The following is a 26,884-nucleotide window of genomic DNA, read 5'->3' on the forward strand; positions in this document are numbered from 1 at the left end:
TATATATATATATATATATATATATATATATATATATATATATATATATATATATATATATATATATATATATATATATATATATATATATATATATATATATATATATATATATATATATATATATATACACACACACACACACACACACACACACACACACACTATACAAACTGCAGGGTTTTTTTGGTAACCCAGCGCTGGGTAAAAATGGGACAAACCCAACGCTGGGTTACTTAAACTCAACAAGTTGGGTTACATGTTTAACCCAGCATGCTGGGTTGTGATTTTACCACAACTATTAGTTAAAAATTACTACACTGCTGGGTTGAATGTAACTGGAGTGAATGAATGAAACTGGTGATTAAAATCACTAAAATAAAAACAATTCTACAGCAATACATAGTTGTTCAGTAATGGAATTTTATTTATCACAAAAGATAAAACGTGTCCAATTGAAATTAAGATATTTTTCCCATCTGCGCCTTAGCATTAACCCTTTGACTGCCTGCTCTACCATGTTTGTACTGTTTTTAAAAATGACTGTTAAAGTCATAAAAAAATAAAGATGATTTAGTGTTCAAAATACTTATTTAATTTTTTTTTTTATATAAATTGGTCTTACACTTCATTTTTCAGACTTTTCATAGCAGATGTAATTCTGGTACTTTTACCATAAACACGCATATCAATCATTTGGTAGAGTTGATATTTTAGAAATTATAGCATGTGTTTAAAATTTACTGATTGTGTTAAATAGCGACATTAGGAGTTGAGAAATGCAATCCATTTTTTCTTGGAAGGGTAGTTAAAGGGTTAAGACAATTTCTATGAAAATTTATCAAACTGTACCACAGAAACACTGACTAAAGTCAGTAGCAACGCATCAGACTGAAGTTAGACAAATTATCTTAAGAAAATGCCTATTTTAAATACATTCAAAAACATTTGCATCATGTATAAATCAGGAATCATCAGTAAGAATCAATTGCAATGTTATTGCAGAGGAGAGAAAAACAAAGTATGAAGAAGTAATAATGAAAATGCATCTAAATGACTGAAGTCAGAAAGTAACTTCAAAATACAAATTTGAGCACAAACATCAACATAGTCTCATATAAATCATCAACTGCAATGTAGAAAAAAATATGTGAGAGTATTAATGAAAAGGCATCAAACAGACTGAAAAAAAACAAAACAAACAATAAAAACTAAGAAAATACAAATTTAATATTAAGAAAAATTAAGAAAACATTTTATAACTTTCCCTTTAACAATTATGTGCAAACATCAATATATAAGATATAAAGCAATCATCAGTAAGGATGATCAAGTTCAATGTAAACGCAGTTTGTAAGAAAAAACAGATATAAAAGTAAAAATGAAACCTGAGGATGGAAGCATTTAAAAACAAATTTAAAACAGCAAAACATTTCACAACTTTTACTTGAACAATCATGTACAAACATCAATCCTGAGATTTAAAAGAGTCTGTAAGAAACATTAGCTGCAATGTAACTGCAGTGTAGAGTGTCTTAAAAAATATCTAGTCTATTATTATGTGCCGTCATCATGGCAAAGAGAAAAGAAATCAGTTATTAGAAATGAGTTATTAAAACTATTCTTTAGAAATGGGTTTCATGGTGGCGCAGTGTTTAGCACGATTGCCTCACAGCAACAAGGTCGGTGGTTTAAGCCTCAGCTGAGTCAGTTGGTATTTCTGTGTGGAGTTTGCATGTTCTCCCATTGTTCGCGTGGGTGTTCTCCGGGTGCTCCTTTTCCCCCACAGTCCAAAGTACAAGTTGAAGAACACAGAATCCAAGGAAGCAGTAAGGTCAAAGTATTAATGATTTCTGTTTGTCAGCAAAAATTAATACTAGCAGAACCCTCACTGCTAGTGCCTCCTCCCCAGGATGTACAAAAACCACACCAGGGAACACTGCTTGGGTTAGTTCACACCAAAGATGTAGAATGCTTTAAAGCAAACGTCCACTTTAGCAAGTAATTTACTTTGCAATAATAAATGGCACAGCACGTGAGCAAAGGCTTGAAAGAAGTGGTGGTCTCCAAGCACGAGAACATAAGAAACTCAATAGATTCTTGAATTCAATGGACGAAGATACTTAGCAATTTTGGTCCCAATCTGAAAAAATAAATAGAATTAATCAAGATTCATTAAAAACTCAAAAGTGTTAAAGTTAAATATCTTTAGAGTTAACTTTAGAATCCCTAAAATACCTTTAGAAGCTATTAAGGCCATAACACATCAAGCTATCAGCCAGTGTTGGCATTAGTTAACCACTGACCCTGGCACTATGCTGCAACTGTTTGGCCCAAGTGAAGATGACTTAATGCAACAACAGGGTTGCCTAAGGAACTTTTTTAAATAAGTAATAGTAAGGCAAGATGAGCATTTGAAATGATTAAGTATTTTAATTGTGTTTTCTGAATGAAAACAGATAAGACCCTTCTTCCTCAGCTGGGACCGTTTGCAACCACATTTGGAATCATTTGAAGCCAAATTTAAATTTTCTTTAAAAAGTCAGAAATGAGGCACAATCTCAGTCCATGAAGATGGAGAAAAATGCTGAAATATTTTCCTATATAAAAAAAAACAATTTCTTTCTGACTGAAGAAAGAAAGAGAGGACATTCTTGGGTGACAAGGGGGTGAGTACATTATGTGTGAATCTTTTTGTTGGAAGTGGACTTCTCCTTTGGTGGAAATAATTGGCTTACAGGCCATATAGAGTTTGTTGCATTCACTATCTATATAAAGCATCTTATCACTAAAAATTTGAGAAACCATAGCTGTGACCAAATCACAACTTTCACAAAACCATCATATTTTTATGTTTTACCCAGCAGATGCCCTTCCAGCTGCAACCCATCACCAGGCAACAACCATACACTCTCATTCACACACACACTATGGACAATTTAGCTTACCCAATTCACCTACACCGCATGTCATTGGACTGTGGGGGAGGACCCATCCGAGGCTCGAACCAGCGACCTTCTTGCTGTGAGGCGACAGCACTACCCACTGTGCCCCATGCCACCCTAATAACAAACATAAAAATAAGATTTTCATAGTTAATAAAATAATTGTAAGACGAGCATTATGCATTAAATGCATCATTATGCATCAAGAAACCTTTAATTGAATTGTTACCCTCTGAATTGTGTTCAAATTGACCTAAAAACGAGGAAAGGTTCGCTCCTGTGCTAAAAATAAAACAAGAGAATGCCACTGGTTGCATGAACAGCAGATTTTAAAAGTTAACCAGACAAAGACAAATTTGTATTTAATCTCTCAGTTTAAAGTGCTGAAGTGGCTAATGATTACTAGGGATGCCCCCTAATAATTGAATAACCATTAGTCAACCAAAATGTACTATTCATTCATTCATTCATTTTCTTTTCGGCTTAGTCCCTTTATCAATCTGGGGTCACCACAATGGAATGAACCACCAACATATCCAGCATAAGATTAACGCAGCGGATGCCCTTCCAGCTGCAACCCATCACTGGGAAACAATCACTCATTCACACACATACACAATTTATCCTACCCAATTCAATTTACCACATGTCTTTCGAAACCGGGGCACCCGGAGGAAACCCACGCGAACAAGGGGAGAACATGCAAACTCCACACAGAAACGCCTATTGACCCAGCCAAGGATCGATCCAGCGGCCTTGTTGCTGTGAGGCGAACGTGCTACCCACTGCGTCACCATGCACCCCAAAATTTATTAGTTGCAGAAAAAAAGTCCACACAGGCGAAGTCAATGTATGCTGCATGTTTCCGCTGCGTAAAAAATATGCTGAATAAGTTGGCGGTTCATTCCGCTGTGGCGACCCCAGATTAATAAAGGGACTAAGCCAAAAAGAAAATGAATGAACGAATAAATGGTTTATTAATAAATCAGTAATTATTCAACTAATGCTTCAAATGAACATCACAAGTCAACCAGCCAAACGTTTAGACAAGGGCAGCCCTATGATTACAATGAACCAAGTAAAATATTATTACATACCTTTAAATGTGGGGATTAACTCTTTAAGATTCCATTCTTTTAGTTTGGTTTTCACACATTTATCCATCTGAAAAAGAATAACAGATAAAAGCATTTAAGCAAAATTAAGTTAAAAAAAACATCATGTTAGCCAAAAGTCACTTTATCACAAAAATACTACTAAATGATCATAATTATCCAGGGTGTCACATAAAATGGTGGTCAAATTTTTTCTTTATGCAGTCGAAGATTAGGTTGGAATTAGCCTTAGCTAAGACATTCCTGTCTCCATGAAACGAACCATACATACAGGATTAATTAAAGATAGCTCAAATCACGTCTAGAATGTAAAAATGCTCATAGTAAATTAATAACATTTGCTATTCAATGTACAGCTAAACAAAATGTACATGCAGCAGGACATTTATTGTATATATACTGACCAAAAAAACATTGTTAGAGAAGCGTAATTCAACACTCTTATGCATCAAAGTATTGTCACAAAAATCCATGAACAAATTTAAGAAATACAACAGAAAAATACTACTTACTGTTTTACAGTTAACACCCTAGAAAGATCACATCACAGTACTTGCTGTCATTCCCTAGCCAACATAAAAATCTGTGTCATTCAAAAGGCATTTTATTACAATAAAAAGCTCCTAAATTAATCTAGGTGTTGTGTTTATAAAATGGTCATCAGACATACTTCACGTTAGTTTCATTAGTTACCTTATCCTTTTCAAGCTCCTTCCGATGTCATGCGCGCTTTCCCGTCCACCGATCAACAGGTTGGCCGTGAGGCGGAGCAGCAGGTTGGCCGTGAGGCGGAGCAGCAGGTCGGCCGTTAGGCGGAGCAACTGAAAAAAAAGCGCGAGTATATTATACTAAGTAAACTGAGTGTTATTTCTTATGAAAATTGTTAAATACACAATAAATAACTTACGTCTCAGACAGAATTTCACTCGCTTCCCCTCAAAGACGGCGCAAAGAAAATGTCTTGTTGTTTTTCAGATGTTTCTGCATTTAGTTCACAGAATAAAGCCACCGCTGCCGACCGATTAGGAAATGATCGAGGAATCCCTCAATTCCTGCATAAATAAATATAGAAACAATCAATAGTGCGGCCTGATAAATGATCAAGTACATTACACCAATGTTGGAGAAATAGGAAAATATTGAAAAGAAATAAGAAAGAGGCTGTCTGTCGATCATCACCTTAAGCCAGTCCAAAAAAAAAAAACACAATGCAAAATTGCTCTAGCCATCAACCAACGATGGCACACCGGCCTCTAAACGTTTCAGTTTAGCTTGTTCTTAGTCCCCCAACACGGGTGTAATTTATTTAATTATTTATCAGCCTGCACTGTTAACGTTAGTGTATTTAAGCAGGGATTTGTGGATGTATGTTTTTATTTATTTATTTATTTATATATGAGACTTGCATTTGGCTAAACTTAAAAACGATTCAATACATACAGAATTCACTACTCACCATAACTTTGATGAAGGAAAATCGCCTGAATATGATGTTTCGAAGGAGCTCTGCCATTGCTGCGCTGGAATTTAAACCTGATCCATCAAACGACTCTCACGCGCATGCGTACAAGCGCTTTTGCTGCAAGGTTTGTTCGCCAAACACAAACACTATTTTCACTGCTGTTTGATAATTTGCCAAAGCACAGTTTTATGTTTGGTGAATGAATATTTTTCATTTTTACTTCAGACCATCAGCTAAAATTAATAATGTGGATTTTTTTTTTCGTTTGGGGCTTATTATTGTGAAGTCATTTGTTGAGTCAATATTTAATTGTCAGCGTCCACAATTATTTTATTTACTCTGTAACTCTGTTTTATATAATTTAATATTGAAATAATCAATGCAAAAATATGATCAGATAAAAAAAAAACGTATTTGAAATTTGGTTAAATAAAGTTTGATTGCAACAAAATTTGATAAAAATTGATTATGTAAATAAATAAATAAAGACAAAATTGTATGTATGTTTTCTTTTTTTATTGTTTTAGGATCTAGATCTGGTTATGATAAAAAAAAAATAATAATAATTATCAGGATATCTGCTTACCCCAACTGATTTTAATCATATTTAACTGAAAGTGTTAATGTTTCTGTATTACACATTTTGTTTAGTTCACATTATATTTACTTATTTATAATGTAAAAATGACACAATGTGTAATAGAGAAGCAATAGAGAAGAACTCCTCTACTGCTCTGATTGACTTTCTGCTGATCAAGTGTTGTTTACATTTAAATGACTCCAATATTCTGTCACCACGGCAACCTGAGTTTACACTGAAATCAACACATTTCTCTGAATCTGATCACTTGAGCTCTTTCAACTCTTCACTTTGACAAGTTTCATCAGATTGTCTGATTTGGAAAGTTGATATTCATGGAGCAGCGGCGCCTCAGACGAACCAGGAGTCTTCCAGCACACCTGAAGGACTTCCTGCTGGAGGGTGTCCCGTCTGTTCAGGATCCTGCAGCTGTGATCAGGTTGGATCATACTTACAGCTGTATCTCTTCCCCAGGTCTGAAGGAACATCACCTGAAGAACGCAGCTGTCCTTCCCCAAGTCCGTCCAGCATCCTCAGTGCCTTCAGTGGACGTGGGACAGCAGGAGGAGCCACTCTCTATCCATGGCTACAGCGTTCAGGCCTACCAGGACATCTACCGCTCGGTGGTCGAGCCCATGATCAAGAGTCGTCCCTACAGCCTTCAGCTGGGCCTGGAGATCAAGCAGCGGCTGTGGGAGGCGCTCAGGTGTCCTGTGATGGAGGAGACGGTGCAGGCTGATGGACGAATCCTCATTACAGAAGGCAGATGTGGAGCCAGACCAAACAGCATGGCTCCTCGAGTCCATGTGGACATCAGTGGAGAGCCACTGCCTGAGAAGCCCAGCAGAAAGAGGGCCAGACGCTGAGTCTTCACAGTGTCCCAAACCACACTGCAGGCCTGCGTATGTATATAGTGTACATAGTTGTAGAGCAAGTTCACAGTAAGTTTCCTTTTGCATGTTTTGTTTCATCAACTGGTTGGTTTTATTGATTCTTGGTGTTGTTGACTTGAAGTTCTTGGTTTGCTCGGTGGTCTTCAGGATGTTTCAGGTGGTTTTCTGCACGCTTGTCGAGGTTTTCTGAGCGGTTGTTCTCGTGTTGCTGGTCGGTCGCTGGACTCTTCTGAGAGTTTCGATGCGTTTAGTGGTTTGCGGTGTCTGTTAGGTTAGGGTAGGTTAGGTTAGGGTCCCTCACGTGGTTTGCAGCTTGACGTGCTGTGAGGGCTTGTGTGCATCAGTGATGCTGAGAGCTTCGCCACTGGTACTTCACAGATACCGGTAGGGTCACCCATAGTGGACTGGTCTCAGCGGAGATGCCCGACTAAGACAAACCAGCTGATTCTGGACAGCAGATTCACATCAGAATCACCTGAAGATGTGGAAGTCGCAGGATTCGTGGAAGCAACCATTCTAAATAAATATATCAATTAATAAATTTGTTATTTAATACATATAAAAGAGGCTGCAATTCTTTTCTTTTTCCTCTATTATGTTGATTTTTATCAAGTTATAATTAATAAATAAAAGTAACAATTCTGGAATTATTATTACCCTTTTAACCTGATTTTCAAAACAATCCACCACTAATTGCACTATTAAAACTATAATAAAACTATAATAAAATAAGCCATAATAATAATAATTATAATAAAAAACATACAATAATAAAACAAATATTTAAATAATTTATTCAATTTTTTGATAGAATAATATTTATAATTATGTTATAAATATAAATTCTAATTATTTATACGCTGTAAAAATGAATACATATAATATTTATTCAAATATAATTTACTCCCTTTATATATATATATATATATATATATATATATATATATATATATATATATATATATATATATATATATATATATATATATATATATATATATATATATATATTTATAATTTACTACATTTTCTAGTGACTGGTCACATCTAAATTCAATTGTGGCAACAGCCTGTCAACATTGGCTCAATGAGAAATAATGTGTTGAGTCAATAAAAAAACCATCAAGTCTGCCGAATCATGTTATTGGCCCAATTGAATGTTTTAGATTGTGTTCAACAAGCTTTTTTGGTTTCACCTAATTTAAAAATGTATATTGGTTAATTGTATATTGGTAAACAATGCTAAAGCAACTTTACTAAATCGTTTACTCCTCGCTGTCCCAAAAGAAAATTAATAATAGAATATAGAAAATCATAATACACTAAACACTGCCACATTTATTTATTTATTTATTTTTATTAAAGAGACACTATTGTAAAAGTTCTTTAGAATAACAAATTCATTACACATTGAATTTGAAGTTACATTGAAGTGTACTTAATATATATCCCAAATATCTGCAAAAATATTTAAAAAAATTTAAAAAAGCATAAAATGTGAGTATTTTTGTGAGGTTACTTTAACCATTGTTTAGTGTTGTCACCTGAATACTTTTATTCTACAAAAGATAATCTGAACTTATGAAATCACATTTTTGATGGTTAAACCCATTCATTAACATTAAACATCTAATATATTTGCATATAAACAATGAACGGTTCATTCCGCTGTGGCTCCCCCTGATAAACAGGGGACTAAGCTGAAGGAAAATTAATAAATGAATATTAAAATCGTCAAAAGCACCATCGAATCTAAACAATGGGTTACTTTACCCAGTTGACACAGATGATTCCAGAACAGAAAAAAAACTCACAAAAGTTTCAAGAAAAGTAAAAAAAAATCTTCAAGAGGAAATTCAAGCACATAAAGCTGCATCTGTTTCAAATATTTACTATGTAAACCTATTTAGTCATTGTATTCCAGGTTGAGTAGATACTATAATCCAAAAGCACAAACGATGCATTGATAAAGCCTCCTATTGTCGAGCACCATCTCCTCTTCCAGGACAGCAGACATTCAGCACAGTTGACAGGGCTCTTAAACTTCATCATGCTCCTGATGCTAACTGTTTTAAGGATTCCCATCTTCATTGTAGCTGTGTGGTTTTCCAATGGCCCTGTATGTTAGAAATATAAAACGGCAATGTCAATATTAAGCCTATATCAAATACATATTCAAATGTCACCATAATACTGTGTCATTTTCGAAAACACTATTCCTGTTGGATCACAAAATGTAATTTTACAATAACAGAATGTGGATGTTCACATATTTATTAGCATAGTAACAATACAGTAATGAATAATTTCCATACTGTGAGAATGCTATGTGGTAAATTGCACATTTATATGTAAAATGTCACTTTGGCCAGGCACCTGTTTGTTTACAGCAATAGTTCTAAATATCATTTACAGTGAGTAAATAACAGCAGAAGACAAAAAACGGGCTTTCTTTCACACAAAACTGACAATTCTGCCGTAATTTACTCTCGCTTCCTTTATTCCAGACCTGTTTTTCTTTCTATCTTCTGTAAAGAAAATATTTTAAAGAAAGCTGGAAACCTGTAACCATTGACTTCCATAGTATTTGTTTTTCCTACTATGGAAATAAATGGTTACAGGTTTCAGCTTTTTTCTAAATATGGCATTTAGTGTTCTACAGAAGAAAGAAACTTACAAAAGTTTGAAACCACATGTGTCTGAGTAAATAGTACAATTTGATTTGGGGGTGAACTGTCCCTTTAAGAACAACTCCAAATCAATGTTTAATATTTTCAAGTTGAAATCAATAAGGCAGGCTTGTGTTTTACATAATATTTTGTTTTATAGAAAATAAATAAGGCTACAGTAGAACTGACAACCGGTAACATATAACTAGCCAGAGCAATGTCTGTAATTAACGTTAACGTGTTGTGGACAACAGTGGTTCTCAAACTGTGGTACGCGGAGGAATCGCCAAATAATGAAATAAACAATTAACACTTTTAATCCTTTGATGTGTATTATAACATCGATGTGATCAGCATTGACTGTTTTGTGAAGCGTACGATCACAGCGCTGTGCTTATAGTCTTTATTGTTGTGCAATGTGTCATAAACTGTTAAAAATCAGTTTCCGAAGCTTGAGAATCGAGTCTGAAGCGTGATTTGACTGACATGAAAAGTGGCCAATCACAGTCGACCTTGTCAAGTTTTTGCGTGAAACGTAAGGGCGGGACAAAGGCTTTCTGAGTTGCAGAGACAGAAAAAAACAACTTAAAAACAAATGTTTTGTTGGAATAATGTTTCTCGGATGTTTTCACTATAGAGATGTCTAGCAGAGTAATTATACCGCGTACACATTTCCTGCCTATTTGATGATCTACAAACACGTTTTGCTCTCCGACAGCGAGTCGACTCGCCTCTGACCTGTCACTCCTCTAAACACAGTATGAATGGCGGCGCGGGAATGGAGGTATTGCGCAAGAACTAATTTCTGCAAATGTGGCGAGTGCTTTATTTTAACACGAGAGCGCATTAATGTACGCAAATCGCTAAAACAGATATGCGAGCTCTTAAATACGCTTTTTTTTCTTCAAATAAACTGACAGTTCTGTCATGATCGCCTGTGTGCTCAGATTGAATACAATCGCGATCTGTTCACTATTAAAGTAGACATTATTTATCTTTGCTCCTTTACTAAATTTAGTCAAAAGTATTCAAAGTTATCAAGTATTTAGAATTAGACTGATGCATGATCGATGACAATGCTAATGGTCTTCTTATTTGGCTGTATTGTAAAGTAAAACTTACTTTTAGCAAAGGTGGAACTTTTTTATTTCTTTACGACAAAAGAATTATGCTGTAAAGTTTGTATTTTAGTTTAAGATCAAGTGTAAAATAAAATCTCCATGTGATGTACAGCTTTTTAAAAAACAAAATTCCCACATTGTAAAGAAAAATAGTGTAAAATATGTAAATAAAAGGCCAAATTTAAATCTTTTCATCATATACTTTAATTAATCCTTTCAAAGCTTGAAAATATTGTTAAAAATGGGCAAAAAAAGTGTCTCTATGGCCTTAAAGATTATGTGGTAGTTTTACCAGTGCTATTGAAAAAGATTAATTGTCATGAAAGGAAAAATCGACCATACTTCCTTTGTTAGTGCAAATTCCTTTACATAAGATTTAAGCAATTAAACCATTCAATCAGGTTTACACTTAAAAAAAAAGTGATTTCATAATGAAAATCTGATTTTTTTTTCAAAAGTAACCAACGAGTACTTTTTAAAATGTTGGGTTAAAAAGTGCCATTTAAATTCAACTGGAAAATCAGCCTAACATTTGATCAAATATTGACAAACCAAACCACTTAGTTAAAACGTATAATTTAAATTTAATTGGAAAAACTAACCCAACATGTAGTCAAATACAGACAAAACAAACTGCTGGGTTAATTTTGTTCATTTTAATTTAATGGGGAAAATGAATGTAATAGTATTTTTACTTGAGTACAATAAAGATTTCACAAGCATTTAGTGCAGGTTTATTATATTATTAATATATGATTAATAAATATTATTATTATTTTTAATAATGCTTTTCATTTGTATCAATTACTATGCAATGTTTTATGGGTTGCTGAGAATACATTTCAGGTCTTCAATACATAGCATGTCATTCTTAAAAATAAAAAAAATAGGTGCTGGAAAAAGTGCTTAAAATTCCTTGATTTTCATTAGGCTGTGCCTGTATGATAAGCACATTTAACATATGTTTGTCAGAAATCAAGATTTGTCAGATTGTGTATGAAATGAATATGACATATAGCCAATATTTATGAGGTCCAAGCAACATTTCCAGCTTTTGATGAATAGGCTACTATGAATACTTTAGATTTAAGTACAGCAGTTTTCTTTTTACTTTTTAAGAACAATCCCATTTTTTAAATGAACTTTTAAAAGCATATTTCAATTTAAACAAGTTTTTTTTTTTTATCTGCCAGCACAGTTAATGTTCAGACTATTTAAAATGTTTAAAGTGACTGACAATAATACATATTCTCAATGATAGGAATTAATCTGCCTCGTTTTTAAACTGTGCACAGCTTAATTAGGCCTACAACGCTATTTTTTATAGCTACTGGTCATTATGGTGGTACTTGGAGAGACAATTTTTTCTAAGGTGGTACTTGGTGAAAAAAGTTTGAGAACCACTGGTGTACAACATTATGACGGAGCGGCAGGCTAATGTAATACCCATGCTTTTCGTTTTATGTCAGGAATTACTGTGACTTGCATTTGGCTAAACTTAAAAACGATTCAATACATACAGAATTCACTACTCACCATAACTTTGATGAAGGAAAATCGCCTGAATATGATGTTTCGGAGGAGCTCTGCCATTGCTGCGCTGGAATTTAAACCTGATCCATCAAACGACTCTCACGCGCATGCGTACACGCGCTTTTGCTGCAAGGTTTGTTCGCCAAACACAAACACTATTTTCACTGCTGTTTGATAAATTGCCAAAGCAGTTTTATGTTTGGTGAATGAATATTTTTCATTTTTACTTCAGACCATCAGCTAAAATTAATAATGTGGATTTTTTTTTCGTTTGGGGCTTATTATTGTGAAGTCATCTGTTGAGTCAATATTTAATTGTCAGCGTCCACAATTATTTTATTTACAGTGTAATTTTTTTAATATAATCTAATATTGAAATAATTAATGCAAAAATGTGATCAGATAAAAAAAAAACGTATTTGAAATTTGGTTAAATAAAGTTTGATTGCAACAAAATTTGATAAATATTGATTATAAAAAATGAATAAATAAATAAAAGACAAAGTTTTATGTAGGTTTTCGTTTTTTTATTGTTTTGGGATCTAGATCTGGTTATGATAAAAAAAAAAATAATAATAATTATCAGGATATCTTCTTACCCCAACAGATTTTAATCATATTTTACTGAAAGTGTTAATGTTTCTGTATTACACATGTTGTTTAGTTCACACTATATTTACTTATTTATAATGTAAAAATGACACAATGTGTAATAGAGAAGCAATAGAGAAGAACTCCTCTACTGCTCTGATTGACTTTCTGCTGATCAAGTGTTGTTTACATTTAAATGACTCCAATATTCTGTCACCACGGCAACCTGAGTTTACACTGAAATCAACACATCTCTCTGAATCTGATCACTTGAGCTCTTTCAACTCTTCACTTGGACAAGTTTCATCAGATTGTCTGATTTGGAAAGTTGATATTCATGGAGCAGCGGCGCCTCAGACGAACCAGGAGTCTTCCAGCACACCTGAAGGACTTCCTGCTGGAGGGTGTCCCGTCTGTTCAGGATCCAGCAGCTGTGATCAGGTTGGATCATACTTACAGCTGTATCTCTTCCCCAGGTCTGAAGGAACATCACCTGAAGAACGCAGCTGTCCTTCCCCAAGTCCGTCCAGCATCCTCAGTGCCTTCAGTGGACGTGGGACAGCAGGAGGAGCCACTCTCTATCCATGGCTACAGCGTTCAGGCCTACCAGGACATCTACCGCTCTGTGGTTGAGCCCATGATCAAGAGTCGTCCCTACAGCCTTCAGCTGGGCCTGGAGATTAAGCAGCGGCTGTGGGAGGCACTCAGGTGTCCTGTGATGGAGGAGACGGTGCAGGCTGATGGACGAATCCTCATTACAGAAGGCAGATGTGGAGCCAGACCAAACAGCATGGCTCCTCGAGTCCATGTGGACATCAGTGGAGAGCCACTGCCTGAGAAGCCCAGCAGAAAGAGGGCCAGACGCTGAGTCTTCACAGTGTCCCAAACCACACTGCAGGCCTGCGTATGTATATAGTGTACATAGTTGTAGAGCAAGTTCACAGTAAGTTTCCTTTTGCATGTTTTGTTTCATCAACTGGTTGGTTTTATTGATTCTTGGTGTTGTTGACTTGAAGTTCTTGGTTTGCTCGGTGGTCTTCAGGATGTTTCAGGTGGTTTTCTGCACGCTTGTCGAGGTTTTCTGAGCGGTTGTTCTCGTGTTGCTGGTCGGTCGCTGGACTCTTCTGAGAGTTTCGATGCGTTTAGTGGTTTGCGGTGTCTGTTAGGTTAGGGTAGGTTAGGTTAGGGTCCCTCACGTGGTTTGCAGCTTGACGTGCTGTGAGGGCTTGTGTGCATCAGTGATGCTGAGAGCTTCGCCACTGGTACTTCACAGATACCGGTAGGGTCACCCATAGTGGACTGGTCTCAGCGGAGATGCCCGACTAAGACAAACCAGCTGATTCTGGACAGCAGATTCACATCAGAATCACCTGAAGATGTGGAAGTCGCAGGATTCGTGGAAGCAACCATTCTAAATAAATGAATCAATTAATAAATTTGTTATTTAATACATATAAAAGAGGCTGCAATTCTTTTCTTTTTCCTCTATTATGTTGATTTTTATCAAGTTATTATTAATAAATAAAAGTAACAATTCTGGAATTATTATTACCCTTTTAACCTGATTTTCAAAACAACCCACCACTAATTGCACTATTAAAACTATAATGAAACTATAATAAAATAAGCCATAATAATAATAATCATAATAAAAAACATACAATAATAAAACAAATATTTAAATAATTTATTCAATTTTTTGATAGAATAATATTTATAATTATGTTATAAATATAAATTCTAATTATTTAAACGCTGTAAAAATGAATAAATATAATATTTATTTAAATATAATTTACTCCCCAAACTACATTTTCTAGTGACTGGTCACATCTAAATTCAATTGTGGCAACAGCCTGTCAACATTGGCTCAATGAGAAATAATGTGTTGAGTCAATAAAAAAAACCATCAAGTCTGCCGAATCATGTTATTGGCCCAATTGAATGTTTTAGATTGTGTTCAACAAGCTTTTTTGGTTTCACCTAATTTAAAAATGTATATTGGTTAATTGTATATTGGTAAACAATGCTACAGCAACTTTACTGAATTGTTTATTCCTCGTTGTCCCAAAAGAAAATGAATAATAGAATATAGAAAATCATAATACACTAAACACTGCCACATTTATTTATTTATTTATTTATTTTTATTAAAGAGACACTATTGTAAAAGTCCTTTAGAATAACAAATACATTACACATTTCAACAAAGTATACCGTATAAATTCTAGCATTTTATTTCTCCTAATATTGACCTCATTCTTTAAGGCGGAAGTGCCCTCGTTTTTCCGATTTGTTTTCGAATATCTGATTCAGTGCCCTATGGGAGAAATGACTAGGAATATTAAACAGCGGAAAACAGACAAACTACTTGCTCTACAAACTAGTGTGTTTATGACTCTACAGACAAAGCAGAATAATATAATAAGAAAATATCAGTTTGCAACATCAAGCATCAAAACAAACAGTTTTTAACGTCTAAAAATCAAAGGAAGTGAATGAGAGCGGAAATCTCCAGCCAAAAAGATTCAAACGGCTGCGCCTGCTCGTACGTGAGGAATAAGGTCAATACATAGAGCTGAAGTGTACTTAATATATATCCCAAATATCTGCAAAAATATTTAAAAATTTTTTAAAAAAGCATAAAATGTGAGTATTTTTGTGAGGTTACTTTAACCATTGTTTAGTGTTGTCACCTGAATACTTTCATTCTACAAAAGATAATCTGAACTTATGAAATCACATTTTTAATGGTTAAACCCATTCATTAACATTAAACATCTAATATATTTGCATATAAACAATGAACGGTTCATTCCGCTGTGGCTCCCCCTGATAAACAGGGGACTAAGCTGAAGGAAAATTAATAAATGAATATTAAAATCGTCAAAAGCACCATCGAATCTAAACAATGGGTTACTTTACCCAGTTGACACAGATGATTCCAGAACAGAAAAAAAACTCACAAAAGTTTCAAGAAAAGTAAAAAAAAAAATCTTCAAGAGGAAATTCAAGCACATAAAGCTGCATCTGTTTCAAATATTTACCATGTAAACCTATTTAGTCATTGTATTCCAGGTTGAGTAGATACTATAATCCAAAAGCACAAACGATGCATTGATAAAGCCTCCTATTGTCGAGCACCATCTCCTCTTCCAGGACAGCAGACATTCAGCACAGTTGACAGGGCTCTTAAACTTCATCATGCTCCTGATGCTAACTGTTTCAAGGATTCCCATCTTCATTGTAGCTGTGTGGTTTTCCAATGGCCCTGTATGTTAGAAATATAAAACGGCAATGTCAATATTAAGCCTATATCAAATACATATTCAAATGTCACCATAATACTGTGTCATTTTCAAAAACACCATTCCTGTTGGATCACAAAATGTAATTTTACAATAACAGAATGTGGATGTTCACATATTTATTAGCATAGTAACACTATAGTAATTGATAATTTCGATACTGTGAGAATGCTATGTGGTAAATTGCACATTTATATGTAAAATGTCACTTTGGCCAGGCACCTGTTTGTTTACAGCAATAGTTCTAAATATCATTTACAGTGAGTAAATAACAGCAGAAGACAAAAAACAGGTTTTCTTTCACACAAAACTGAAAATTCTGCCGTAATTTACTCTCGCTTCCTTTATTCCAGACCTGTTTTTCTTTCTATCTTCTGTAAAGAAAATATTTTAAAGAAAGCTGGAAACCTGTAACCATTGACTTCCATAGTATTTGTTTTTCCTACTATGGAAATAAATGGTTACAGGTTTCAGCTTTTTTCTAAATATGGCATTTAGTGTTCAACAGAAGAAAGAAACTTACAAAAGTTTGAAACCACATGTGCCTGAGTAAATAGTACAATTTGATTTGGGGGTGAACTGTCCCTTTAAGAACAACTCCAAATCAATGTTTAATATTTTCAAGTTGAAATCAATAAGGCAGGCTTGTGTTTTACATAATATTTTGTTTTATAGAAAATAAATAAGGCTACAGTAGAACTGACAACCGGTAACATATAACTAGCCAGAGCAATGTCTGTAATTAACGTTAACGTGTTGTGGATTTGTGGTGAAAACCTAGGCGAGCATGGGGAGAACATGTAAACTCCACACAGAAATGCCAAGTGACCCTGCATAGATTTGCTTATTTCTCCCTTTATTTGTGTCTTTTCTTTCTTCTTTATTGTGTTTGCAGGTGTGGTCCAGCATAGCTTAGTCAAGGACGACAAGAGGTACAAAGTGTAAAAAGAAATCAAGAATGTCCCCAGGCCTCACCGGCTGTAATTGGGTCAGAATTTTCATGGCCGAATCTTGATTGCCAATAGATATCACTTGTTTTTGGTCACTTTGGATGAGCTTGAATTGTGCAGCCGATGCAGAACCCAGGTAACGTAAACGTCTGACCGCGCCGACTGTGTTTTATACAGGTGGCAGGACCACGGTTTCTCCTCGAGACCTCGACGGTGGCCCCCTTTTCAGCCATCGCCTGGACAGCAAAAGTAGACTCCCCACAGCTCTTCGAGCAAACGCGCTGTCATTTTTGCTTGTTTAAATCTTTGTTTTATTCTCTTTGTAGCCGTTTTAAAGGGCCACAATGCATTGCGGCAGCGAACGACAAATCAGGGGGATTGCTGCATTCCAGACGTGTCTTTTCCCGCCTTCTGCGTGGAAATCATATCGAGAGCGGCAAAACAACACCGTGTACTCGGACGTGGGAATGTGAGGCGGGCCGCAGACACGTAAAGTGCCGTGAGACACGTACAACTCTCCCAAACTCACCCTCCGTTGGCCGTTTGATTGACAGGCTATGCTTCGCCCACAGCCCGAGGACCATGAAGAGACCCGGGCAAGCAAACGATTAATCCGCCCTCTTATGCCGAGTTCAGACTGCATGATTTTCAAACTAGTCGTGTCACAGATGTTTTCACACTGCATGACTATCTGGGCTAGCATTTCGTCGCTGCTTTGTTTACACTGCAAGATGGTTCGGCGACATGGACATTCACATTGCATGACTTTACTATAGGGAGAATCGCCGACAACTTCGTCCAAACTACGTCTCACAGCCAAAAACATGTAGTATATCTTTTGTTATTAACTACATAATGAGAAAGAAGCCTTTAATAGGGTAGAACATGTACATGTTTGCTCACCTGGGTTTAAAGGGAATTAGCCATTTCTCCTCAACGTTGATAATAAACTAATTCCTTTCTGTATGAAACGTCAAACAGACACAGTTGCCTGACAGGAGTCCTGTCAAACCTCCACTAGTTTTTCCTCCATTTCGTGGGTCCAAAAAAAACGAAAAAGAGCGCTTTTAACTTCTCCCCCAGCCTCCCGCTGGCCTGCAGCAGGTACACACACACACACGCACACACACACACACACACACACACACACACACACACACACGTGAAAGCTGCTCTCTCATTGGCTGTGGGCGATGGCTGATGTTATTTTCAGTCAAAACTCAATTCACACGGCATGATTTGAATCGCCGACAGCTCCAGATATTTAGCATGCCAAATATCTCACAGGCATCGGCGACTCATCGGCGATTCTCTCAGATCGCGTCTTTGATAGTTCATACTGTGTGATTGTCACTCACGTGCACGAGCAGCGATTTGCCTGTGATTTCAGGCATTTGTCGGCGATTTCTCAAAACCTGTCGGCGAGCCAAAATCGGGGCTAAAATCACGCAGTCTGAACTAGGCATAACGGTTTTGTAGATCCGTCACTTTTTTGTCTTGCTTATTACAAGTCTTCTTTGCTTTTTTATTAACGATGTTCACCAAACTTGTGCAGTAGTCCCCAGTCTCTTGAAGGAAACGAGCCGAATTTGGCTTTGATCTAGTTCGTCCTTTTTTTATGCATATGAAACTTGCCCATAATAATAAAAAGTTGCTCCAAAAAGATAATTTTCTTTGCATTTATTGACAAAATAACTGCAAATGGGTCGTTATCACTATAAAGTGCTTTTGATGTCCCACAAGACGGGATCAATCCTTTTTGAACACAATGCTAAATAATGAAACTCTCATGTTTCAGTATGGTTGGTTAAACCTTCACACGCATGCAGGTAGAATTGAACGTGTTTTGAAATATGTTTTTGTCAATCTGTCCATGTTCTTTCATAGAATGGATGTGATTTTGCCATGTCACGCCGCTCAGCCATCCTCAGTGAGTACAAAAACTAGGTCGATTAGATAAAGAAAGATTTTTAAATTTTCTCATTGTCTCTAACAAGTTATTTGAACCCCCCCAAAAAAATTTAATAACTATTTTGTTTTTATAACATTATTAATCATTTTGCACGTGCCCTTGAAATTGCTGTCTACCGTCACGATGTGGTAAATGCCCCTTTAAGGAACACTCTGATGTACTCATTGGCATCCCCATGCCCGTTTTTCCCTTTATTCAGAGGAGGGTAAAACGTCCGCTGTGACACACAGTAACCATCTACATTTATGTTTCCTATTTTTCCTCATGTTGTGTTCGAAATTGAATGTTGTCGAGCTTAACATGTCCACCCTTTCATAGTCAAATAGTAATAGAAAAAAATGTCAGAAATCAAAACTATAGCTTTTCTGTATATAGTTTTGATAAGGATGATGTAAAATAAGGCAAAGGGATATATTCAGTTGCTGTTATGAAGAAATGTGTTTCCTCTTTGGTCCCTGATTAAGGAATTTAAAGTGTAAAGCAGTAAAAGTGACATGTCTACTGATGCTGAGAACTGAATCTCTCTGCAATAAAAATAATAATAATTATATATATATTTTTAATAAATAAATATTATTTATATATATATATATATATATATATATATATATATATATATATATATATATATATATATATATATATATATATATATGGGGCGACCCCGGATTAATAAAGGACTAAGCCAAAAAGAAAATAAATAAATGAATGATAATATATTAAAAAAGAAAAGTAAGACTTAATAAGAGCTGAAGTCAGACTGAATCGTTCCCTGTTAAAAGAGCACAGATCTGTTTTGAAATGAACATATTTATTAACATAAAATTGGTTCACAAATAATCTGCGGGGAGAAGAAAAATCAATGTTAAAGACATGTTAAAAAAATACAAACTGTACAACATTTATAAATCTTATGAACATTCATAAATAGCAAATATCCGTGTATCCAGTCAATCAGTGTAGGTTGCAGCTCAGGCATGTACTGTATGTAGCAGAGCGCTTCATTACAGCCCCCTAAAAGAGGCAGAATTCATACCCCTGGCTTAAAAACGACAGCCTCTCTGAATGATGGAGAAAGAATCAACAATGTTTCTAATCCATGCATGACAAGAGGCAACATATTCAATATTCAGCAGATGAATAAAAAACATATCTTGCGTTTAGTCTTTCTCATGCAGTTAAAGAGAAAAAGATAATTAGCAGAAATAAAAAATTTACTTTTCCAAACCACCGCTCACAAACCCGTATCCTAAAACATCTCTTCATGTTATGACAGTTTGTACACAACAGATCAGTGCTTAATTAAACACATTTCTCCCTATATGCTATTTTACATTTCCCTCTACCAATAATCCAGCAAAAATAAAAGAAGAAGAGAGGAAATTCAGGAATACTTTTGGATTTCTTTGATATGACTGAAAGCATGGTTGCAGAAACATTTAACCACAGCAACAGTTACTGTATGTTATGAAGCAGAACCTCCAAATACATCATAATGCCTGCTTTCCTGTTGAAGAGACGAGCAGAAAGTATGAAATATGCATCATAAAAATGTACATTCAGTGCTTATGACAATCTTTAGATGCATTACAGTAAAGGCTGGTAGCTCGCAATCTTTCGCTGTGAAGATGTACAGAAATGTCAACATTAGATTACAGGTTACAGTATGTGTTCATTATTTTAATTACACAGGAATAAAAAGGCAAGAAATCAATAAGTTAAGACATCTTTTGGTTCATTACGTAAAAAAAGGGAACAAACTGTGGCTCAATGGATAGGCAGGGTTTTTTTGTTGTTGTTGCAAATACGAGGTCACATGATCTCATTCATTTAAGATCTGAAACTTGAGCAGCAACTTAAAGGGACAACACCACTAGAAGTGATGGAGATTTTTAGAAAATGTTTGTTTTGTTTTTTGTCCTTCCAATGAAAGTCAATGTGGCACCAACACATTTTTAGATCTTATTTAGATGAAAATGATTGTTCCACACAGACACAGACACAGACACACACACACACACACACACACACACACACACACACACACACACACACACACACACACACACACACACACACAAACACACAAACACACAAACACACACACACACACACACACACACACACACACACACACAAACAAATAAATAAGCTGTGATCTGTAAATGAAAGTCAAACCAGTTTGAAACTATTGGATTACATAAATGACAACTTTTAGTTTTGTGTGAACTGCCCCTTTAAAGTCTTAGGAAAGTCCGATGTTCAGGTCATAAGTTGGGAGTATTGCACTGGTAGTGGGAAAGAAAAAAAAACAAGAAATAAATGCTGGTAATTTGGAGATTAGCTGGTCGTGTTTTTGTAAATCAGCACATCAGTAAGTGAGCCCCATATGTTCCATAGCTGCAGCCAGTGTGGATAAAATAATAAAACCCCTTAAAATCATGATGTTGCCTAGATTATTGTTATAATATATAATGAGGCAATCAGCAAGAGGTAGAACAGTGTAAAAGTTCAATGTCCCTCTTTATCAGTAAACACTGAATTCTCTGCATTTGGTGGAAAAAAATAATTACAAAAAATACTATTTAAAATAATCCCGACCCCATTCAGAGTTTTAGATATATATTAAAGAACATAAAAAACAACTCTTTTAACAAAAACTGCTGTACAGTGAAAAATCCAGGAAAGTGATTTTGTCCTCATGCACGTAAATGTATGCAAAAAAAAAAAAAATCAGTGCATTATTATGGAGCCAGATCAATCTCAAAAATAAATACATTTACAAAATAAAAGTGATACAGGCACAGCACATTTCACATTTACAAAACCCAATTTGAAAATTCTAAAACACATTTCATAAATGCTACACACAATCGCATTTTGAATTACGAATTAAATTGGTGTATTTATGAATCGTGTTTTGAATTTTTTACAAAATGCATTTGCATATTTATGAATCGTGTTTTGAATTTACTAATTGGATTCATCTATTTATAAATCGTGTTTTAATATTACAAATTAAATTGAAGTATTTATAAATCGTGTTTTAATATTACAAATTAAATTGAAGTATTTATGAATCGTGTTTTAATATTACAAATTAAATTGAAGTATTTATAAATCGTGTTTTAATATTACAAATTAAATTGAAGTATTTATGAATCGTGTTTTAATATTACAAATTAAATTGAAGTATTTACGAATTGTGTTTTAATATTACAAATTAAATTGGTGTATTTATGAATCGTGTTTTGAATTTTTTACGAATTGGATTTGTGTATTTATGAATCGTGTTTTGAATTTACTAATTGGATTTATCTATTTATAAATCGTGTTTTAATATTACAAATTAAATTGAAGTATTTATAAATCGTGTTTTAATATTACAAATTAAATTGAAGTATTTATGAATCGTGTTTTAATATTACAAATTAAATTGAAGTATTTATAAATCGTGTTTAATTATTACAAATTACATTGAAGTATTTATAAATCGTGTTTTAATATTACAAATTAAATTGAAGTATTTATAAATTGTGTTTTAATATTACAAATTAAATTGGTGTATTTATGAATCGTGTTTTGAATTTTTTACGAATTGGATTTGTGTATTTATGAATCGTGTTTTGAATTTACTAAATAAATTGGTGTATTTATGAATATTGTTTTGATATTACGAATTGGATTTGTGTATTTATGAATCATGTTTTGAATTTACTAAATAAATTGGTGTATTTATGAATATTGTTTTGATATTACGAATTGGATTTGTGTATTTATGAATCATGTTTTGAATTTACTAAATAAATTGGTGTATTTATGAATATTGTTTTGATATTACGAATTGGATTTGTGTATTTATGAATCATGTTTTGAATTTACGAATTGGATTTGTACATTTATGAATTGTGTTTTGGACTAATGAATTGGATTTTGTAAGTGTATTATTTTTCAGACTGATCTGGCTCCATACATTCTCGCTGACAACCATATGTAAAACATTTATAAACCTCTGAAATGACAGAATGAGAACATTTCAAGTGGAAACATTCTGGCTTTGACTGGAAAGCTGTGCTGATATTCAACTTTGCAGTAAAAATAGTTTAAAAGAAGACTTAAAAAAGGAAAAGATGTTCATGCATTTAATCTGATATCGATCTGGAAAATAAAACTGATTGCAGGTAAGCTAGTGAATTAGTTTGACATTCTGGAAGCAAAGTTTTTCAGCTAAACAGCTGAAATATTGTTATAAATAAACTCACTTGTGCATCACTAAATAAAAAACGAATGAAATATTCCCCCTCTGAATATGAGGTAAGTCGAGGCGATGACATTCACATTATAACCTGTTAAAACAGGCTCCGACAAGCTCTTCTGACAATGTAAATAAACTGCACTAAAAATGTATACAAACACTAAGACCAAAGCTCTTTGTGTTCGAAACTGAAAAGATTTCGATAAAACCCTATTATTTCACAAAATCTAAAATACATGTAAAATCATGCTAATTTAGCCCTCTGTTTGTTGCTTGTATCTTGCAGTTTTGAGGTTTCGAGGGTAATCAAAGAATAAAATAATCCCTTAATGAATGACCCTGTCCAAACCACAGCAGCATGCAGATGAACGTCCCTCACACAGTACAGATGAGCGCAGATCAAAGACACTGAAGAAAACAGCCCTCTGTGGCCTTCAATGGAGCCATGTGAAACATCATCTACTCCATCACTCTAATCAACAGGACAAGGACAGACGTGGGTCAGAAAGGAGAGTTCATTCCCAGCTTCGTCTCAAACTGAAGCTTCTGCCTCTTCTGGTAACGCACTCGTACCCTGAAAACAGAAACAGATCGAATGAAATAGTTATTAAGAAAATCTTTAAAAAAAAATCATAAATAGATGGAGTATATATATATATGTATGTGTGTGTGTGTGTGTGTGTGTGTATATATATATATATATATATATATATATATATATATATATATATATATATATATATATATATATATATATGAGCAATATCACACGAGGAGCTGTGCGATATGGCTGTATATCAGCACTGGTGGCACGAGTCCGAGTGCCTTAGTGCCCCCACCAGTGCCGATATACAGCCATATTGCACTGCTACGAGTGTGATAATGCGTTTATACAACAGTTTAATGGCATAATTGTGTATATAAAAACAAAATCAAACATGGAGAGTCTCAAAAACCCTTTTGTATGAGGAACTACTTTCTTCCGGATTCAAATCATAAGCTGACAGTTAAACAGTTGAGCGTGCATCTTTTAAACTTTAGATCTGTAGTGTCTGCTTTTTGCTGGCTGTATGTGGGCGGAGTAATACACAAAGGGTAAAGAGGCTGTAGGAGTTCTGATATTGCAGAATATCACACAGCTATCAGCCAATCAGATTTGAGAACCAGACAGAACTGTTGTATATATATATATATATATATATATATATATATATATATATATATATATATATATATATATATATATATTATTCACAGAGAATTATAATACATTAAAATGTCAATGTTTAATGTTTGTTTTCATAATTGTTCTAAACAAACTCTCAGAAGAATGGCAATTTTATTCTCACTGGGTTAGAAACACTGCCTTGATTACATATTACTTACATTTGTAGATGTAAATACAGCTTCTAAGTAAAACTTAAAATTTAACTGAATTTGACAACAAATTTGAAATAAATATGTAGAAAATAAGAATTCAGATGCACATTATTATTCTGTGCAAATATTCCAATATATTATTAGATAATGTTTTTCAGTTGTAATATTTTTGAACTGTAATTTGAGAAATATAGAAAAACATTTATAAATTAGTATTTGTATGTATTTTGACATACTTTTGTCTTTATGAATTGCACTATGAAACACTGATCTGTCCCTCAAATAATTTTGATGCTGAAAAGTTTGAAAAAGTGACTTTATTGGCATTTTAATGGTTTAAAGTGATGTATTGTCTGGATTGGTGCTGTAAGTTACAGTATAAACACCTGGTTATTTTATAGACTTTATTCGCTGCTTAAGAAACATTTCTTATTATAAATGTTGAAAACCGTTGTGCTTCATATTTGTAGAATTCATAATAGCCTTTTGAGGATTCAGTGGTTTATTGAATAACAAATACAATTGAATATGAAACTGAAACCTTTTGTAGCATAATAAACATCTTTATGTCACTTTAGATCAGCAGTGGTGTAAGGTAACAAATGACAAATACTCAAATTACTGTAATTGAGTAGTTTTTCTTAGGAATTGTAATTTACCAAGTACTTTTACTCTCCCTTGAGTACATTTTTAGTGCAGTATCAGTACTTTTACTCCACTACTTTACTTCAACCTGCGGTCACTACTTTATTTTTTTCTTGTCTATGGGGATTGGCTAAAGTAGAAAAATCATTCATGCAATTTCTGTCCAATCAAATCACACACAGAAAGTAAATCACATCACATTAAATAACTTAAGACATGGGCACTTTATAAATGCAGCAAACTTTTTGGAAGCATTAAAAGTGTCCAAGAAGATGTTCAAAATGTTTGTACACAATGACCCAGAAACTGTTTAGATGCATGTCAGACGTCACTGATGAGAAAATGAGGGATGTCGACTGTATGATGACGTCAACAGCCTTGAACAATCACTAAATAGAACCAATGAAGAATTTAAGGAAAGGCCAAACAAGGAATGGAAGGAAGGACCGAATAATGAAAGGGAGGACTGAACTAATAAATGTAGGAAGGACTAAATGAATGAAGGGCCAAACAAGGAATGGAAGGGAGGACTGAACTAATAAAAGAAGGAAGAAAGGACCGAATGAAAGAAAAAAAGAAGGACTGAATGAAGGAAGGAAGGAATGACTGAACAAACGAAACGAATGACCAAACGAACGAAAGATCGATTAACCGAACAAACAAACGACCGACCGAACGAAGGGAGGACCAAATAAACTAATAAATGAAGGTAAGAACAAACAAACAATGGAAAGAAGGAACGAATAAAGATAGGAAGAGCACTAAATGCTCTACAAAATGTTACATTTACACATCCCTGCACAAACTGCATGTGAACGCATCAACGTTTTACATTGTATTACCCACTACTCACTACTCTTGAGTACTTCTAAAAGCTCTGCTAAATCATATTTTGAGTAATATTTACAACAGATACTTTAACTCTACTTGCACTACATTTTTGGGCACATAATGGCACTTTTACTTGAGTATGATTTTTCAGTACTCTTTCCACCACTAAGATTCAATGCCTCAATGCAGAATTTAAAGTATAAAATCTTATTGACCTCAATTGTTTGAAAACAGTGTGCATTTTGGTGTATTATTCAAACTGCTATACAGCTTTAGATGACTTAATATATTTTAAATGAGTCACAATACTTCAATAAAAAACAGCAGAGGAAAGAAAGTCACACAGGTTTGAACTTTTGACTTCAAAATAAGGAAATGATGAGAGAATTTTTACCCTGTAATTTGTACCACCCCTTCGCCTTTGTCTCTTACCTGATTTCATGCAGTTTTACTGCTTCATTGATTAGCACCACAAGCACGATGGACAGAGAAACCAACAGCCACACCATCAGGGGAATGTGATGAAGAGTGAACACCACCTCTGTTCTCCTGTTCCTCCACAAATGATAATCAATCACAGCCTGCACCACCTGTCCCAACAACCTAACACAAGGGAGTGGAGAAAATTAGGTGG

At 34.5% G+C, this 26,884-nt stretch overlaps 1 protein-coding gene and 1 long non-coding RNA gene across 6 annotated transcripts in view; both read right to left on the reverse strand.

Moving 5' to 3' along the window:
- Nucleotides 1-402: 402 nt before the first annotated feature.
- On the reverse strand, nt 403-5,600 carry LOC141376842 (uncharacterized). Of its 3 annotated transcripts, none has more exons than XR_012388100.1 (7): nt 5,517-5,600; nt 4,968-5,071; nt 4,754-4,881; nt 4,573-4,626; nt 4,043-4,109; nt 2,949-3,062; nt 403-2,143 (listed from the first exon to the last, which is right to left on the reverse strand). It is a non-coding gene; the product is annotated as an uncharacterized lncRNA (long non-coding RNA). The 3 variants fall into 3 exon arrangements; XR_012388099.1 differs by having other exon boundaries at nt 4,968-5,104; XR_012388098.1 differs by having other exon boundaries at nt 4,968-5,112.
- Nucleotides 5,601-15,033: 9,433 nt separating this feature from the next.
- The window catches only part of tmem94 (transmembrane protein 94), a 61,648-nt gene continuing 49,797 nt past the window's right edge, over nt 15,034-26,884 (reverse strand). For 2 of the 3 annotated variants that reach the window (XM_021480382.3, XM_021480381.3), the window contains 2 exons: nt 26,683-26,853; nt 23,269-23,968 (listed from right to left, as the gene is read on the reverse strand). In XM_021480382.3, coding sequence (XP_021336057.1) covers nt 23,896-23,968; nt 26,683-26,853 — 244 coding nt within the window. In that variant the 3' untranslated portion in view covers nt 23,269-23,895. Of the gene's footprint in view, nt 16,181-23,268; nt 23,969-26,682; nt 26,854-26,884 lie in introns of those variants that run through there. The other variant, XM_073918667.1, reaches the window with a different exon arrangement.

The sequence above is a fragment of the Danio rerio genome, chromosome 12 (genome assembly GCF_049306965.1).
Source record: "Danio rerio strain Tuebingen ecotype United States chromosome 12, GRCz12tu, whole genome shotgun sequence".
Lineage (NCBI taxonomy): Eukaryota > Metazoa > Chordata > Actinopteri > Cypriniformes > Danionidae > Danio > Danio rerio.